Source organism: Emydura macquarii, unplaced genomic scaffold (genome assembly GCF_026122565.2).
Source record: "Emydura macquarii macquarii isolate MOO-44397 ecotype Brisbane River unplaced genomic scaffold, CSIRO-AGI_Emac_v2 contig_2768, whole genome shotgun sequence".
NCBI lineage: Eukaryota > Metazoa > Chordata > Testudines > Chelidae > Emydura > Emydura macquarii.
In genome coordinates this window covers 14,420,666-14,440,221 of record NW_027132905.1, presented here as the reverse complement: position 1 = coordinate 14,440,221, position 19,556 = coordinate 14,420,666, and the positions used below count along the sequence as shown (strand labels likewise).

At 43.5% G+C, this 19,556-nt stretch overlaps 1 protein-coding gene across 3 annotated transcripts in view; it reads left to right on the top strand.

Moving 5' to 3' along the window:
• PPP2R2B (protein phosphatase 2 regulatory subunit Bbeta) overlaps positions 1-19,556 on the top strand; it is a 205,623-nt gene that overhangs the window by 56,503 nt on the left and 129,564 nt on the right. The window contains exon 1 of one of the 3 annotated variants that reach the window (XM_067566390.1): positions 10,716-11,266. The exons of the other annotated variants lie outside the window; for them this stretch is intronic. Within the exon in view, the coding sequence (XP_067422491.1) occupies positions 11,197-11,266 (70 nt within the window). The 5' untranslated portion in view covers positions 10,716-11,196. Of the gene's footprint in view, positions 1-10,715; positions 11,267-19,556 lie in introns of those variants that run through there. 3 annotated transcript variants of the gene reach the window in all.

Genomic DNA, 19,556 nt, shown 5'->3' with positions numbered 1-19,556 from the left:
CATTTCTGCTTTTTAGGTGCTGTTTGAAGGTACTGACTTGAATTTATAAAACCCAATAGTTTGGGTTCTGGTGATCCAAAAGGCTGCATCTGTCTTCATTTCTCCATCTGCCTCTGAAGTCTGCTGGTGTGCTCAGGCAAACAAGCATACCTATAACCAGCTGGTTATGGGTGTCCTCAAATCCTGATTTATCTTCCCACCAGAGACTGAGTTTGTTAACCTTTATGGCAGGGCCCATCTCTTCTGTCTGTTTATTTTCAGGAATGTCTTTTATCCTTAGTTCTAGTGCAAGTAATATGCATTTTCTTACATAATGTGCATGCATCCTGAGATGCAAAATTGGCTGCATTTTAGAAAGGAAAGGGCCAAGGGATCTTTAATGACCACAAGTGATCAGGATCTCATCTGACAGCCAGTACCTCCAGCAGCACATTGCCCCTAACATCATACTGGGGACATCTGCACAGCAGCATGGAGGTGTAACTCCCAGTGCAGGAAGACATACGTGCACTAGCTGGGCTCAAGCTAACACCCCAAAACAGCAGCGTGGCCCTGGTGGGACAGGCAGTGGCTTGGGCTATCCACCCGAGTACTTAACCAAGGGATTGAGCAGGACTGTACTCAGGTGGCTAGCCCGACCCACTGCCAGTGCCACCATGGCCACGCTGCTATTTTTTTGGCACTCCTTTGAGCAGTGCTAGCATGTGTACGTCTACCCAAGCTGTGAATTGCACCTCCCAGCTGCTGTGCAGAGGAAGCCATTGGGGCATTAACATACCTAATCCTTCTCTATTGGAAGTCAGCGGCAAATCTATTGACTTCGACAGATGGAAGATGGGATTCTAGATTAACTGGTTGAGAGAGGAGAGTCACTGAGTGCCTCTCAAATCCCATCTTCTGCAGCACCTGCAGAGGTTTCCCAGAAGAACACTGGCCTGGTCCAGTGAGGTTTGATGTGTTAGTCTGGCTGCTGCTGTCAAAATAAGCATTTTGCTTTTTATTCTTTAGTTAGTATATATCTTTCAGCACTTATTTAACAGAGGGGTCTTTATCCCATGCCAACATCCTATTCCATTTGGTATCATCCCTTAAATAACGGCCAGCCAGCCAGCAGCTGGATTGGCTGACAACAATTACATGTGGGATAATAGGAGTATAATTACCCTATTTTTGCTGCTTAATTAGGTTCTCAGATTTGAAGTGCTCTGTCTCTTGGAATCTGCTAGCTGGGAAACTCGGAGCTGTTAGAAATGCATTCCGGAAGTTGACACAATACTAGAAATGGAATGAGAGCTTCAAGGGCTTTTCCTCCCGATCTGACATGACCTTCACCCACATTGAAAATTAGGTCCCAACATTCATTCCAGTGGGACAGCTGAGTCAAGTCCATGTCATGTCAGTACTTGTCTTCCCTAGCTGCGTGGCAATCGCCACTCAATCAAGGCATGCTCTTGTGAGCCTGAGTTATGCAAACCTGGGTAAAATAAACGAGGGTGCTTAGCACTGGCATTGTGCTTTTCATCTGTGAACTCTGCAAGCTCTCCCAGGGCGAAAACCTGCTTTGTTATAAAAACATACATACATTCAGCTAAATCTTCCGAACTACAGTAGCACTGGAAAAGTCCATATTGGTTTAAAATGATTGGACCACTTTATGAAATAATGATTGGTGCAATGAATGTCATGAATTCAAATTAATTTACATACGCATTAAAGTCCGCTGTCACAAAAGATCTTATTTCTCTTTCAAACATATGAAATTAAATATATTTTCCTGTTGTGATTTCATATATGCATAGTTAATACCTCCCCCCAATACTACCTGCTCACCAGCATGTGTCATGTGCATTACGGATCACATCTAACATACCATAGTGGCATCAAGTCCAGGAGTATGAAAAATAGGTGAACTTGCTGTGATCTGATATATATTACTGCAGATCACAGTAGTGACAGGAAGCCATCCAGCAACTCAGTCTTCAAAGAGCTTTCTTTCTCATGGAGCAGCACTGGAGAAGTACTAAGGACCTGATCCTGCTTCCACAGGAATTTTGCCATGACTTGAACTGGAGCAGAATAGGCCTCTGGAGAGTCTAAATTGATTTAACCTAAATCTTCCTGCCCACTTACCATGCATGTTATATCAATTTACCTCCCTGTTGACTTTTTCACTTGGATACCTACTCACTTACCAACACAACATATATCTCTTGCCCTTACACATCACTTCTAAATTTGGCCCTGAGCTTCAGACTGATTTTATTGAAAGGATTTCCATATATGTTCCACATGTGCAGATCTCCTACTTGGTAACACAATTGACTGGTATTTAATAGAAGTGGCTATGTTATAACTTAAACCAATATTTTCAAATACAATTTGGCAGATTCTCCAGTAAGTACAAGTATTTAAAAAAAAAATCACGCTATCTTTCAAATGTCTCCTTAAAACTCACCTCTGCTGGGATAGCTACACAAAACAGCAGGTAGCTGTGGTGGTTCCAGTGCTGTGACAAGTGCTTAGCACACTGTTCATTATCAGTTAATGGCTGTCTTGTGCTTCCTTGGTCTGTTTATTGTATCCACCTGTTGTCTCTCATCTGCTACTATAAGATCTTCAAGCAGGAACCCACATTTGTGTGCATACAGCAACCAGCACAGCTGGGCTCTGGTCCTTGGCTGTGGCATTTCTGCAGTACTCCTACTAATGCAGTACTACTAATAATTAATAAAACGCCAAGCCATTTCCCTTGTTACCTATTATATTAAATCATCATCATATCTTAACAAGTTGATTTTCCCACCAAAGGTTAGAAGGTGATACTGTGTAAATGATAGTCCCCCTCAGAATACATAGTGTAGGTTGGGAACAAAATGATTTGCTTAAAAAGAAATGAAATAATCTAAGAATAGATATTGAACTTCCAACTGTAAATGACTTAACCATGCTGAAAGGAGCTATCACGTTTCAGAGATTGCTTTAGTTAAATGGAGGAAATTAACATACAGAATAGAATATTAGTATAGTATTAAATGAAAATAGTATATAGGTAATAAGAGAAAAATTAATCAATAGAAACCAAATTTAGAATAATTTTTCTCATCTAATGATACATTTAAAAGTTTAAAAAATAAAGCTAGTATTCTAACCCATACCAGTAAGTAGGAAAATGGATCTAGTACTCACAGATGTGAAGGTAAAAATAAATTAGCTGGAAGAAGTTATTCATCTGAATTTTTGTGGTAAGATTAAAATTGGAGATTTGATTGAATTATTATTAATATACTCTTTAGGCCCCATAGAAAGACAGGGGCTCTTACAGCTATTCTAGTTGAAGTAAAAAATCAGGGGAGTGGAAATTGCACTGACTCTTCAAGATGTCAAAGTATGTAACATGGTAGACACCTGGGGGTTTGGAGAACAGTGACAACTACAAGCTGACCTTTAGTGAATTTAATCTGCAAATGGGTTCCTGCTTAGGACAACTAATGCTTTTAGTGATTGTAAAGGCTTGCTCCTGGATCTTAGAGAGCTGAGAATAAATAAATTCAGCAGAGCAGCACTATGAACACTGCATAATAAACAGGTGAATTGTGGATGTATTTAAATTATATGGTCCAATGAGAAAATCTACAGGATTTGTGAATGAATAAATAATGCACAATGGGAAGAACAATATTTCCATTCAATAAAGGAAAAAGGTGTTGACATTCATTGAAATTGGAATAATTTGGAGACAGGCAGAAAGCTGCTGAAGAGCATATGGGTTTTTTTGTTGATTTGTGTTTATACAGAATATTCTCAACAATACCAGAGATTTATTACTTGGCTAAACGTTTGCTTTCGATCAAAACTTGTCATTTGAGGTCTGAGTGTGAGAGAAAAAAATGTAAATAATAAAATTTGAAGGGGAAAACATAGTTTGGTTGGATTTTTTTTAAAGAATAGGGGGTGCACAGACTATTCTCTCTGTTTTATAAGATGGGGGAAACCAAGGCACATAAAGGTGAAGTGACTTGACCAAAGTCATCAGGAGACCAGATCCAGGATTTGAACTGAGATCTCCTGAGGCCTAGTCTGCTGCTCCACACTGCCTCCTCATATAGTCTAAGGAGTTATAAGTCATTCTAAGTAACACAAGTAAAGACTTTTTTTTCCCAGTACGTGATTTATATGTGCTAGCCCTTTAGCATTTTGCAGGCCAGCATTCTACAGCAGCATTCCAGTCAGACGTTAGTGTCAGTGCTTAATTTGTAATGAAAGAGGTGCTTAGACTCAAGCAATTAGGTGCTGGAGTTCAAGCAACCATTTTACTTTCATAACTGACACAGCAAGCCCAGAGGTGCTGGGGCTCAATCCTAGCACAAATTAAACACTGGCTTGTGTATCTTGGTATTTAAAAGGGGACTAGGTCCTGCTCTCAATAACAGTGAGGTAAATCTGGAGTAACTATGGATTTAGCCTGGTGTAACTATGAGCAGAATCTAGCCCAAAATACGATGAAGTTGCCTAATTTAAAACTGTCTGTTGAGCATACGCAAGGACTTGCTTCCAAAAACAGTTGGATAGGGAGTTTTGATAGGAGGACTTTCTGCATATGGCTCTGTGAGGCATTATACTGCCAAAGGAATGTTTATGGCTTGTCACATCACTAATCCCCACGCCAGAGAATGCCCTATGACATAAGCAGTCTCTTAAAAGATGTGTGTATAACTGAGTTTCTGAGTTGGCCAGGGCACAATTTTACACTGTGTTATATCAACCATTCCACTACATTGTGACAAAAATCCACCCAGGGAACCATGGAATGGAGAATCTGAGAATTTCCCTAACGAGGTCATGACATTACACGCAGGGAGCTATTGCTCTATCTTGCCAAGAGATCCACACACCCCAAAAGGCATGCTACAATGGCTTAGATGGTAGTCTATCCTGTCAATGAGCTGTGTGTGCAATAGTCCACATGCCCTCATTAACAGATACTATCTCCTGCGCTTCCACTGAAATAAACAGCTCCAAAGAAACCAGTGCAATCTCAGCCGAATAATGAAGACCATAGAATCTTGCACTCTTCCAATGAGATTTTAATTATGATACTATAAACAGGAAAGGCAGTCAAACTGCAGCAAAGTCCTATATGTTACAATGGTATCCAGTGTCTTTCTCCATGCACTGCACATCCATGGTGCCCTCTTTGATCACAGTAATAATAATGCTCACCATTCACATAGCACTTTATTAGCCAGACAGATTCTCTCCTGCATCAAAGCTGTGCTTGGAGTTGGCAAGAGGGGTGAGCATCAAGCATCCCTGATCCTGAGGGGTGGGCTGGCCCCAAAGCCATTTGGCATTGCTATGGGCACCTGTACATTGCACCACTGACGTAGAGTCCACACCAGTGGAAGACTGGCATAATGGAGCAGAGCTCTGCTGTGTCCCCTCTCAACCCTGACACACCTGTATGTCTAAGGGAGGGGTGGGATCAGAGGCACAGAACCAGAGCTGACACGTGCCCAGCAATTTGCTGTTGGGAACTTGTGGCCAGATTATATCCCCTTTATGCCTCTTGAGTGGTGCAAAAGGGCCATGTCTCAATGGAGAATCTGACTTTGTATGTTCAAAACCCTTTACAACAATTAACTAATTAACCTTCACTACATCGGGGGTGGTAAGTGGGAAAGTATTATTGTTCGCATTTTACAGACAGAAAGATTAAGTGTTTTCTCTAAAAGTACACAGTGACCCACCGGACGAGACGAGGAATTTGGGACTTCTGACTTCCATCTTGGTGCTCATTCCTTCAAATTGATTCCCAAGAGGCAGATCCCTTGTATGAGGAAAATTTATTGTATATCAAAGTAATAATCATAATTTGCACTTTTACTGTTTTCAATTATTTAAGTGGTGATTAGGGGGGTAGGGAGAATTTCTCTGCTTCTGTTGGGTTTCTTCTCTATCTCTAGCTACTACTAAATCATTGCCAGGGTTTACTTTTTCCCTGGATCATAAAGAATATTCTGAAGAATTATTTTGCCTTTGGACTGCACCAGATGGCATGTACAGAACATGGCACGTACTTCCAAAAATATGTTCAGAAGAGAATAGTCCAAAACTCCCCTATAAGACACAGTAAATAACTCAGTTTCAACTCTGGTGGCATTCCGTGGAAGATCTCAGAGCACTTTACACATATTAATGCTCACACCAACAAACCAGTGAGGGTGTGGAAGGATTAATATCATCATTTTACTTGAAAGGAACCTGAGGCACCAAGAAGTTAAGTGATTTGCTTAGTTTAATACATACTCAATGGCAGAGCTGAGATTAGAATCCAGTAGTCTTCAGTCTCCTACTCTAGCCACTAGATCACCTATAATTCATCTATCTATATAATTATATATTATTATTAATTTGTACTGTAGTAGTGCCTAGAAGCCCCTACCAGGAGCCTGTTGTGCTAGTTGTTAGACTAATAATAATCTAATAAATTATTATTTACTGTATCAGTAAATAATATAATATATATATATATATATCAGTAAATAATAATAATACTGTATTAGTCCATAATCCATTGTGCTGGGCACTGTATGAACATATAAATGTGAATAAAAAGTCCCTGTTCCAAAGAGTTTACAGTCTAACGATAAGAATCTAACCACTTTAACACTAATATAGCGTTGTGCTATGAGAGATAATAGGTCAGATTCCGCACTTTCACCATTTTTACACTGGCCAAGCTCCATTTACTTCAGTGCAGGTTCCAAATAATTTACACCCCTATAAGTGAGAGGAGACTCCAGTCCCCTTGAACCTCAGCAATAAAGACAAATACCAGACTCTAATTTACTACTGATACTGGCACCAAAATGATTACAGTCAGGTCTCCTCAGGCATGTAAATGATGGCTGAAAAACTATAACACAATTGTTGATCCATTACATGCATCCTTTATGCCCACTGCAATAACAAGACACAGTATTTGCGATGATGAAAATGTCCTGCCCTCCATAGCAGGACATTAAAACTTCAGGGTGTTGTCTTCTTCGCCACTTCCCTTCATGGCTGTATGCCTGGCTGTCATGCAAATTGGTGTTTCTAAGGTCTGCTGATATCTGGTTGATGTACTGAGTCTTTGGCTTTCCCTTTGGTCATCTTCCATCCATGATAAAAGCAAGGGCCATCCTACCAATATAACTGCCAGGTCTCCACTGGACACGTCCATACCAATGTAGCCTTGCTTCATTCAATTTGTCTTCAGTTGGGACAACTTGTAGTAGGCCCCCCTCATAACCTCATTTTGCTTCCTAGCCATTTGACCATCTCAGCACCTTCATTTCCATAGTGAAGAGCACACTGATTTCTTTCCTTGTGGCTGGCCAAGTCTCTGTTTGTACATGAGAATAGTGTTAAATTATATTTTATATGCTCTGTTATAAACTTCAGGTATATGAAAATATATATATTAACGTTCTCCTCCTCTTTTGATGGCAGTAACAAGGTCTAGATGCCCAGCTATGGAAGTTATTTTTCCAGCACTGGCATCTGTCTCATTGATACTCTCATCTGAATTGCACACAAGCAGGATGCACTTATGGAGCCAGTTGCCCATTTAGGGACCACTAAAGGCAATTCGTGTTGCATTTTATTGCCATTATATCTGCTATTTACTCTGGGATATATTATGGTTTTTAAGCAACAGCCTTCTGTAGGGGTCAGGGTGTGTGTGGGAATCTGGCAGCAAAAGGAGCCCCCAGGATCATTTTAGATCATTCAGCAAAAAGTCTGGAGGTGGAGCAGATGCTGGGACATGAGCAGCACCCACCTTTAAAAGGGTGCAGTATGTGCTCACACTACCCCTACTGCTCCGCTTGTCACTGCAGAAGGAGGAGGGGCCATGTCCCTGCCCTTGCCCCATGATCTCTTTGAGATGTCTAGCATTGCTGTCAGTACAAAATACCTGATGCCGGGAACACAAGGACTCAGCCTGTGGATGCACAAATGGAAGGGAAACTTCTGCACTCTTTCCCCCCCTCCCCTGAAATGTCTTCTCAGGGCTAGCCAAAATCTAGCTAAAATTCTGGCTGCTGCCTGCCAGGGGCACCACCCAAAAACCCATACTGAGGGGAGCCAGGTGTGGCGATTGTCTGTCCTGAGCCTGGCTCCCCAGCAATTTCTGATCCAAAGCCCATTGAAGTCAAAGGGAGACTTGAAGCTTTGGATTAGGCCTCAAGCCTTCAAAGGCTCTGCTCTATGTGATCTCTTGTGAGCTGCACACATAAGCAACCCTGTAGTAGCACACCTGTGTGCACAGTCCATCATTCATGAGAAACTCTATAACAACAAACCACATTATACAGGCGGGACAGAGAAGAAAACATTCTGATCATTACTATTCATTATTTGTACTGTGGAAGTGCCTCGGGACCCTGATCATAAACCAAGGCCCTCTTGTGCTAAGCACTGTGCAAACACACAACAAAAGAGACAGAACCTGCCCAATGACTTTACAATAAGGGGAGAGATAAGATTCCATTTTCAGGTTTCCAAGGGATTATTGTTACCATAATGATTTGAACAAGAATGTCCTTGTAAAGCTTCATCTGATTAGGGGATAGTGTCTGGACATGGACCATAGTATAAAACCCCACAAGTCAGTATTAAACATATCAAAATTCTGTGCTTATTTGATTGTCAAACTGAATTCAGTGTTGGCAACCCCAAGTTTCAAAAATCATGAGACAGCCCTCTAAAATCATGAGACTGACTAAAAAATTTAAATATAACAATAATACAGTGGAGATTGTTTCTATTTACCTTCTGGTTTATGAACCTTTAGGGCAATTGGATCACATTATCAGGCTCTTCTCTGCAAACAGGAGGGCTAGAAGCTTTTATTTTTTAATGACAACTGAGATTTCCATGTATTTACATGATTGGAAACTAAGGCTTTAAGAAATACACCAACCATCATGGCACTCATGATAAAAATCAAGAGAGCAGAAAGCTAGAGCTGTGCACAGGACAGAAATCCATTTTGTAAAGTAGTTTGAGGTTTTGAAATCTGGTTTTGTTTTGAATTGGAATGACACTCAAAATTTTTCAAATCCTCTGTGAAGGAAAATTCTGGAAAATTTTTTATTTCAGATTGATTGAAGTGTTTTGTTTTGACAAAATCATATTGAAATGTTATCTTACACATTGAAATTTTATCTTACAAAATAAAAACATTGAAACATAAAGTGATTTCAAAATGAAAAATCAAACTGTTTAATTCAAAAAATGTTGAAATGGGATGTTTTGATATTCTTGGAATATTTTCTCCCCCTATTTCTCCTTTTAAAAAAAAGTTGGTTAAATCATGATTTTGTGACACATTTCTCTTTTGATAGAACTGCATTTTCAGGCTGTAAATGCTGCCGTCACGTTTTTCTAACCAGCTCCATTGGCAAGAACTTCCAGTCTAAATACATAAAAAAGGAAGGGTGGAAGAAAAGCACAGTTGGAGAGAGAAGTGACCTGCTCAAGGTCACCCAGCAGGTCAGTTGCAGAGCTGGGAACAGAACCCATGTGTCCTGAATCCATATCCACTGCGTTGGAGGGCCTTAGATCACATTGCCTTTTATAACCCATTCTCTGCTAATGAACTGCAACGTTTGGGCCTAAACTGCAGTGTCCTTTGAATTCTGACTTCCTGGTTGCCCTCTTGTGATACCCAAAAGGTTCCCTGGCTGGGGCAAGCCTTATAGACCCTGGTGGTCAGGCTCATTCATTGCACCCATTTTATACGAGTGAACCCAAGCACGAGGGCAAAGCTCAGAGCTGTAAAGGTATTTAGGCACCTAACCCCCATTGACATCAGTGGGAGTGAGGCGCCTAAATACCTTGGAGGATCGGGGCCCAAGAGCGAGCCCGCAAGACCCCTAGCGCCAGTGAAGTCAGTAAGAGCTCGGGGGTGTGAGCCAGCCCCAAACGGTGCGCTCAAGGTCACAGGTCTCCACGGCAATGTCGGGATAGGTCTCCCCGCCCCGCACCTAAAACCGCCAAGCCCGTGCGCGCACCGACAGCAGAGGCCTGGATCGTGCAGCGGGCCTGGGGCCAAGGCGTCCCCTGAGCCAGCCCGGACCACACGGCTCCGGCCAGCCCGCGGGGGAGCGGAGCGCAACAGGAGGAGCCATTTCGCGGCCTCTCCGAGCCAGCCTGATCAAAGGCTGCTGCGCTGCCGCTCCCGCCGCCCCCGCCCCGGCTCGCGCCGCGAGTCCCGCCTGAGGGAGAGGGCAGGGAGCAGCGGGCGGTGGCCGGTCGCTGGTCAGCCACTCCCCGGGCGCCTCGGTGCAGCCGCTCCACTGCAGCAGAAAGGTGCGCGGCCGCCGCGGGAGAGTCCCCAGGCTGCCGCCGCGGTTGGACGGAGCCGAGCTGTAGGGGAGGAGCTTGGGCTTTAATGCACCATAAGGCTCCAGCCGCCGCCGCTGCTGCTGCACAAGCTTCCCTCCCTTCTCCAGCCGCCTCCAGTCCTGCAGCGACTCCGCTCCTGCGGCTGCGAGCGGGGCGAAGCCCCCCACTTGGGAAACACCCAGCCGGGCCGCAGCTCCGCTCCGCCAGGTCCGTCCCCTCCACCCCGCCGCCCGTAAAGCCGCGAGCTTGGCAGCAGCGGACACCATTTTGTGGCTAGTGGCTGCCTGACGTCGGCGAGCCGGGGGGCTGCTGCTGCTGCTGCTGCATGCGGAAAGGAGCTTGGCCGGCGCCAGGGGAACCTGTTGGGCACCGCAGGAGCAGCGAGTCGGCTCCCGCCCAGCCCCGCTGCGGCACTTCGCGCTGGAACCGGGGCTTGCAGCGGCGTCCCTGGAATTCGCCCGGCGGCGGTGGCAGCGGCAGCAGCCATCCCTCAGAGGAGGAGGGAAGTTGGACCTGGTGTTGCAACAGCATCCGCACCCCTGGGGGGGTGCAGGCCAGGAGCCGGCGATTGGCCCGTGTGCATCGCCATCCCTGGGCGGAGCAGGAGACCCGGACCTTTGCAGCAGCCGCAGAAGGTGAACGCTTGCCGGGGTGTTTTCCTCTTTGCCTCCCCTCGGGCAGGACCATGCTGTGCCCGGTGCAACTCCCCTGCCCTCCTCTCCGCTGAGCCCGGCCGTGCGGGGGAGATGATGGATACTTGCCCGCTGCTTCTCACTTCTCGCACAAGTAACCCCGCTGTAAATGGAGGAGGACATTGATACCCGCAAGATCAACAACAGTTTCCTGCGCGACCACAGCTATGCAACAGAAGGTAAATTGCCTGCTGGCCGAGGGGCCCTTGGCGAGGCTCGGCTTAGACCCGGGGCAGATCCAGCAGCAGAACGGCCTCTGCGTCTAAAAATGACCCCCCTGGGGAAGGCCTGGGTTCGGGGGAGCTTCCCACCGTGGCAGGGGAAGGGTTAAAGGGCGCCTCCGGCATGGCAGCAGATCGCCATCGGTGGGGGGGAGGCTGGGGCGTGGAGCAGCAGGTGGATCGGGACAGCACGTCCCTTAGGGACAGGCCGGGGGGGTGTCGGCAGGTCCGAAGCGGGGCTCTTTACCCTCTGAGTCGGTCACGGGGTGATCTTCCTCGGGGTTCGGCTCTGCCCACATCTCCTATGTGTCAGCCTCGCCCACCCGCTCCAAAATGTCCCCAGCCTCCCCCAGAACCGGTTTTGCTTTCATGGTGCCATGTTACAAAATGAAATGTAACTCGGGATTGCCACAGGGCAGGGCTTCACTTCCTGCCCAGTCATTCCTCTTCACTATTCGGTTACGCATCCAGGGGACAGTGAAAAGCCCCAAGCAACCGAAGCCCCAAAAACCTGCTGATGTGTGTTGCATCAAACTGCTGTCGAACGGCGGGGGCTGCGAGCCAGCGACTGCCAGGTTCCCACACGCGCGTTCAGCATACAATGAGTGTCCATTTAATTATTATTAATTCTGCAGCAGTGGCTTCTGCTGAATCAACAGTGAGCGGAAGTGGAGTGGGTTTAAAGTGTTCAAACATCTGGGATTTGTGTCCCGAAGGGAAACCGAAGCGAGAGGTGCTTTCTTTATTCTCTGTCTTTCAGTTAACTCATTAAAGAGACTAGGCAGGGCAGTACCTGGTGGATTTTTCTCTAATCAGGATGCAGTTCTACCTCCCTCTGTAACCAGTGGGAGCTTTGGGTGTGCAAGGAATGCAGGATTGGATCCTGGCTTTGTAGAGGATTGATACAAACATCTCTGTAATACTGGGAGGAATCTAGTTGAAATCCGTGGTATTTTGCCAGGTTGATGCTGGTATTGCTGAGATTAAAATCCTGCCCACTGCTTCTGCAGTTGGATGAGAATGAACTAATTACATGTTTGTAGCAAACTGTTTTATAAATATCGTGCTGTCTTATGGTACTATGGGAGGCAAATGGATACTAGCATCCTTATTTTTCAGATGGGGAAACTGAGGCAAATAAGTAAACTGATTAGCCCACTTTTGTAAAAAGAGTCACTGCCACAGCTGGGTTAGATCTCAGAATTTCGTATCTCATGACATGCTTCACAGATCCCTAGATCAACCTTCTCCCTGAGAACCAATATCTGCTTGGTTTTTAATTTGAAAATAAAAATTGTATTCATTTGCACTTTCATTTAATTCCTATATGTCTTTTGGGAAGCAACATAGTCTGAAGGAATGAGTGTGGAATTGGAAATCAGATGATTCAGTGATCTCATTCTGACTGCTGTTGGACGACATTGGCAAGTCACTGCATCCTGGTGTCTCATTTTTCCCATCTGTCAAATGGGGATAATGCATAACTATCTATGTGAAAGCTGATTAATACTTTCTGTTAAAAGTGGTATTTAATATGAAGTATTTTTAATTACCGCTGCGATAAATGGAAAGTTTTGTGGAATATCAAGTAGACCTTGAATTACAATTTGAAAACATGGTGAATTATCTTCTGACAATATCACTGGCATCTTGTCTAAGTGTGGGGTTTTTTAATTTTAAATTCTGGGAAATACAATATATAATGTGAATAAAAATATTTTCTTGGGAATATAATTATTTACAGAAAAATTAAATGTTGCTCTGGAGACTTATTTCACGTAAGATTTCCACATGAAGAAGTATATTCTGACTAGTGTATTGCAAAAAGATGAATTGGCTGTATGGAATTCTGCTCAAAACCATACATGTACAGTACCGTATCCCCATCTAAGAAATAGAGGCCACTGGTGCAGTTGAATGTGGCTTTTATATTCTGGTGTGGTGGGGGTGGGAGATCACATGGCCTTGTAAAGTTAAAACAACAGAATGCAAGATGTAATACACATTTCAAGTTGCATTCTGCCACAAAGAGGCAGCCTCCACCAATGGGTAATGCCTAGGATGGATAGGAGAAGGACTCTATTTTCCTCTGCTAGTATTTCTGATGCTTGAAAACCTGGAATCTCAAAACTCTCTCTTGCTTTCCCACACCACACAAAATGCAGCTATTTTTCAAAAAGAAAAATGAATCCCCCTGTAGCTCTGTAACCTTACAGGACACTCCTAAAAAACAAAACCCCAACCCTTCAGCCATGAGTCCAGATTAGGCTCTTTACTGCTTCATTTCTCCTGAAATAGGATACTGATAGGACAAACACTGAGAAAATCAAATGTATGGAAGGAGAATGGGATTTTTGATTTGTATGTGCCATTAGATCAGAAAATAAATTGTTCAAAAGCCTGGGACATCTAGTGATCTACAGATTACAGCACTGACCATGTACAAGTTGACACTGCTTGTGAGCAGCTGAAATGTACCTGGTCAGTTTCCACAAGCATAAAATAAAATTGGGAGAAAAGAAGACATGTCTGTTCAATTAGGACCATCTTTTAATTCTGTTGAACATTTGATCTCTTGTAACTAATTCCTCCATTGCATTTTCCTTGCACTCATGATTATATGCAATACCTCTAAGTAGATCCAAACACTACAAACTGGGCTACATTCATTCCTGAGTATCTGCCAGCAGAACCAGGACTATGAACCTTAGTGTTGGAAAGTCTACTTGGGTGAGGGTCAAAGGGCTGCAGCCCCCATTGCAGTCTGGACATCTTTGGCACAGGCTAAAACATCCAGAAAAGTAGTGTAATGAGGGTTTGTGGGACGGGGAGGTGTGCTGTATCAGCATATCTCCCAGGAGCCATCACCAACTTAAAGCTGTCCTTTTTTGGTGTAACTCTAAGGGGAGAATGGTGTTGCAAACATCACCCTCTCGGAGGCAGCTGCTACAGCTGGCCCATCAAGTGTCCTTTGACTTCACAGCTCAGAACTCGTTTCTCTACTGTGGAAGGATGACTGGCTGTGTTTGAACCTGCAGCAATTTCAACTTGTAACGCTAGGAAGTCTGGGTATTTCAAACCCAGTGCTTAAACTCTATAGCTATTCCTTCCAGCCGGTGCAGGCAAATTCTCCCAAGCTGTGCCACAGATTCCAGGAAGGAGAATAGCTTAATTAATACAACAAACTAGAGAACCATAGTACCTCCTTTCCTTACAAATGAAATTGATGAACCTTAATTATACCCCTGTTCATTTAATAGGTAACATACCAGGTCAGAATATGTCTGTACTGGACTCTAAGAAGTACGTGAAAATATTTCATAGCTGAATTATATCATCTGGAAGTTTCTTTAGCACATATCATGTTTTGATTACTTCTGATTCCTCTTGCAATAGTTCTAGTAGAGAAAGGTTCAGTGCACTTTGAAACACTATAGCTGGTTAAGGCATGGTGTAAATAGAAAAAAATCTTAGCAAATTGTGGGTGGGGGGGGTTTCCACACAAAAGTAGCACGTCTAAAAAAGATTTGATTGATAACGTTTCTTCTATTAAAAATCCATACAATGCCTGTGCAGTATGCGAAGACTTGCTTTTGAAATGAGGTTGCCTGCAGTGTGTTTAACTGAAGAAATAAATGGGGTTATGTAATTTGGTTTAGTGAAGTGGTGTTGCTACTTAAATCACTTTGATATTTTTATGCAAATGCAGGATAAGTATGGTATTTCAAATGCATATACTTGAATGCCTTATCCTTGAGCAATGCTCAGACCTACCAGTAATGGAGGGGGGGGGGGGGGAAATCAGTTGCTATTAAAACTCCGCTTTACAGTTGCCAGGAATTATTAAGCTATTGAATATAATAAGCAGAATGTTTGTTCATAAAATTACTGGCAAGTGTTATAACTCTGGTGAATTCCATGATAAGACATTAATGAAAAATGTGCCTTGAAATTTCCTTGCGGGGGAATTGCCATTCCATTCCAGGTCACTTTATGACCCAGAATTGGTATACATTTTTCACAGAATGGGAAGTATTTCATTAAAATACCCCCAAAATACGTCTTTGCTTTTTTGATGCATAAATCATCCTTTATATGAACAGCAATTTTAAAATTCAAAATGCAGTCTTTGCTTCAAAATAGGACAAATTAAGACCCTTTACCTGAGTGAAAAGGAACCTGGTTTTGCGCCACAGAGCTTCCATTTATTGAGTAAACTGTTTGAGATTTCAAAGGGTGTTCTCTCTCCCCCCCTCCCCCCACAAAATTGGACCACTTCCCTTAGCTTTGAACCAAAATGTGAATTCTTTTTATGTTTAGGTCTTCAAATTTCAATGTGACTGTTTTGCATAGCCCTGCCATTCACCCAACTCTTCTCTGAAACCCTCTAGGTGGCTTATAGGACAGAAAATATTGATGAAGAAAATGTGAATAATGTCAGTATGTTCCCTTTATGCTTCTCCTGTTGAATGGAATGTGCTAGGTTCATAATGATCTTCTTGTATTCTGAAATTTCTAGTGCTGTCCTAGGGAACTCAAGCTCTTACCACTTGAATCTAGTAAAACACCACCTTAGTAAAATGGACATCATTTTTTAATTTGTGTCTTGCATAGCCTTCTGCATCTGATGATCTTGTTGATGTCCACATGCATTCCATGTTTGGAGAAATTGCAGGATTGGGCTCTTTAGCAGCAACTGCTACGTTTTGGCTGATTTAGCCACTAAAACTTACGGAAATCTCCATTCTTTCTAGTTTTGTAGGATACAACAAACTTAATTTGATGAGACTTGACAAGTGCCTTTGCCTCTCTACATCTGCTAGCCTCCTCCAATAGAGAGGGCTAAGCAGGTGTTTCCTTCACATTGCATATGCTAAATATAGTGCAGTAGAATCTGATTTTTTATTATAATGTTTAAAATTGTAAACACTCAGCAGTCAGGAAATACAAAAGCTAAGATTCCCATCATATTCTTAACTTGCTTGCATTGCACATCTAGGATCCAAGTTTGCCATCTTTGTGACTTGTCTGAGAATCACTCCTATGTGAGACATGGAGTAAATTACTCAGCAGTGCTCCACCCAGATTTCCAATGATCTCGCACTTGTGTGTTAGTGGAGAGCTGTGTAGAGAGTTCCTGAGGTGTTGTACAGGAATCCCAGGTGGGCACCATTATTATGAAGAAGCTTCTGGATGTGGGTTAAAGCTAATTGAAGCCTGGATCTACAAAAAGTTCACCCATTCAAATCTTTTAGGTTCCCCCTGATAGACTCTTCATCACAGCACTCTCAGCAGCCCTCTCCGACTCCCCAACGCAAGTTCCTCTTCTTCCAGAACCTTCTTAGTCATTATCAGCCCCTTCTTCCTTACTCCTTTGAGCCCCACCTTTTCCGCCTCATCCCCATGTGCTACTCCCACACTTACTGAATGAGGTTCCTTCCTTTTTTGGCCAGGGCTTACTTAGCAAAGAGTCTCAGTGGTAAAAGATGGGCTGCCAAACTGGGTCATCCTTGTCAGTTATGTGCATGCTGACTGCTGTGCTTCCTTGCCCACAAACCCCCATTCCCTCAGCCCATTTGGATCATGACACTTGTCCTGCTATGAACTTGATGAGAGCAGTGGAAAGAGTCATCGCAGGTGTTTTTTATTTTGGAAGTGCTAGCAGTCCTTGTAATGACTGGATCCTGCCCTGAGGTTGCTGGGATGGGCATGTAATGAAACTGTGGCAATTTGGGAAGCCAGGTTGTCTGGAAGCCTGCAGTCAGGAGAGAATCATTGGAGGGAAAGCTGTTGGGTTGGGTGGGATGCCTGAAGAAGGACAGAGCAGCAGAGGGCTTAATTACACATGCTCAATCAATGGAGTAGAGTGGTTCCTGGTAAGAGCAAGTTCTGAGGTTTACGATCCATGACTGAAGAGTTAAATGACACGACAAACGCTATCCTATTGGCTATCTTGCTTGTGTTAGTGCTGTCCATTACCTGTATGTCCATTACCAAGACTCTGTAAGGACAGTTACTGGGCTAAGGACATCTGATGCAAGACTGTCATTTTTGCAGTTTGGGGGCCAAATCCTAAAATCCTTCTTCCACTGACTTCAGTGAGAGATCCGGCTGAGTTAAATTAAAATGAGCAAGGACCTGAGGCTATGACCCTTTTGGATTTTAAACCGATGTGGACTGAATATTAGACTTATTATACTAGCAACCAGGAAGGCAGCTGCACATCTCTGTCTGTCAGAAATCACGATCCTATCTGCATCTGAATGCTAGGAAATCCCATCTTTTATTTTTTTAAATGGCTGGAAACTTTTTTTTCCCCCCTTTTGGTTGCTCCCCAGCTTTTGCATCTTAAATCAGACCCAATTTCTCTTCGTCCCCCCACACCCCTACTTCTCCCACTACTTGGCCACATGGATGGCCGATTGATTGACTGTCTGATATGTGGAACATTTACCTTTTTGGTGGATGGAATTGGAGTCGTGTCTCGATTCCTGTCACATTCAAATCAGGAGTAACTCCATTTGACTTCAGTGGAGGTACATTGGTGTGAGAGGAGACTCAGGTCTCTGGGGATCAAGAATTCCAGGGGAGAGTTCCAAGGGGGACATCTTCTGGGCTATCTAGTGCATCCCTGTGGCTAGTGGAGGATTGTTCCTGACATGTACCTTTCCATTGCTTTGCTGAATGCCCTAAAGCTGGGGCTCCCTTTCACTGTTAAGAAATTAGCCTACGTTTTCCTTTTCTTAATTTAATTCCATTCCATCTAGTTGTAGCCCCCTTTTCCTTCTCTAAATCATCTTTGCCCTTTTTTCTGTTTGCAACATTACCATGGACCAGTCATATCTGCACTCTTCTAGTTTTGAAGAAATAGCTTTTAGAAAATGTAATCTCCTCCCCTCCCAAAAGACGACTAGTCAACCTTTACCAAAAACATGTACTTAGAAGCCACATCACCAGTATCTTGACAAGGCCATAAGATATCTTTCAGCTCTGATGCATGAACCGCCTCTCATGTATAGCAAAGGGCAGATTTAGTTTCTTTTATTTCCTTTGCAGAGAGGAAAAAAATCCACACTCTTTCATTGCAATTAAAGACAGAAAATTTCTGTTGCTAATTTCCTCATATAACTGGATCATTGCCCATATGCTTGCTCCTCTCAATTGCCCAGCAACCACATTGGTCTTTGATTCATTTGTGTTCTGTTGTATCTAATGCTGCTGGCAGGCATTCCAGGACGTTCTGCAGAGTGCAAATTAATGCATTTTCCCTACACTGACAGAATTTTAAAAAAGATTAGTCTGCTTACTGGGGCTGGTTTTTGCTGTGCTGGGAAACTAAAAGCTTTTTACTTTCAGTGTCAACTTGTCATGGCCACAGAGCTCTTATCAGCAACTTAAAAAAAAAAAAAATCTCTACAGTGCCGTTCTTAGAAACATAAAGTAGCATCTTTTTTTTTCATCTCACTATTTTTCTCCTGCCTTGTGTTTAAAGATGAGCGCTGTCCAATATCTGTTCCCAAGGAATGATCCATATCATTGTTCAATGGGGCAGGTAATTAGCCTGGGAACCTCATTAAAAAATGAAAACAAAAAACCCAACACATGTAGAAGAAAGGGTTGCGTTTCATACTCAAAAATATCTATAGGTTACAATAACTTTAAAGTCCCTCTGTTTCTCCCCTGACCCTCTCCACTCTTACTGAATCTGAAGGAGTCTTGATCTGGACTCTTTGTCTAATCCACGGATCACTGAAATGAGACTCTTAGAATTCAGCCATTTGTGGTGTATTGCGTCAAAGCCGACTTGGGGATGCTTTAATCCCCGGATTAATGACAGAATAGACCCCTGTAGGGACGCCGGAAACTGTGGATTACTGACGTAGCTGGGAGCAGGTAATCATGCGAATCAGAACACCTTGTGGCCTATCCTAGAGTGCCACTCTGGTCATGGTGATAGGGCATCTGCTGCACTCATCTTTCCTTTGTGCAGGGGAGGGGTGGGTTAGATTCTTCCCCTCCCACACAGCTGGTGCAAAGACTAGGACAGCTACAGTCCATGGAATTGAGCAATAGCCTAGGGACTGTTCCCTCTCTGCCTCCACGAAGCTTTGCACCATTCCTAGCATAGGCCAATAGCTAAATATCACCATCTAGCCCTAAAGATCCAGTCCAGTCCCCATTACAATCAATAAAAAGACTCTCTGAATCCCATAATGAGACTCCTGGACCATTCTGTCACCAAATTTTT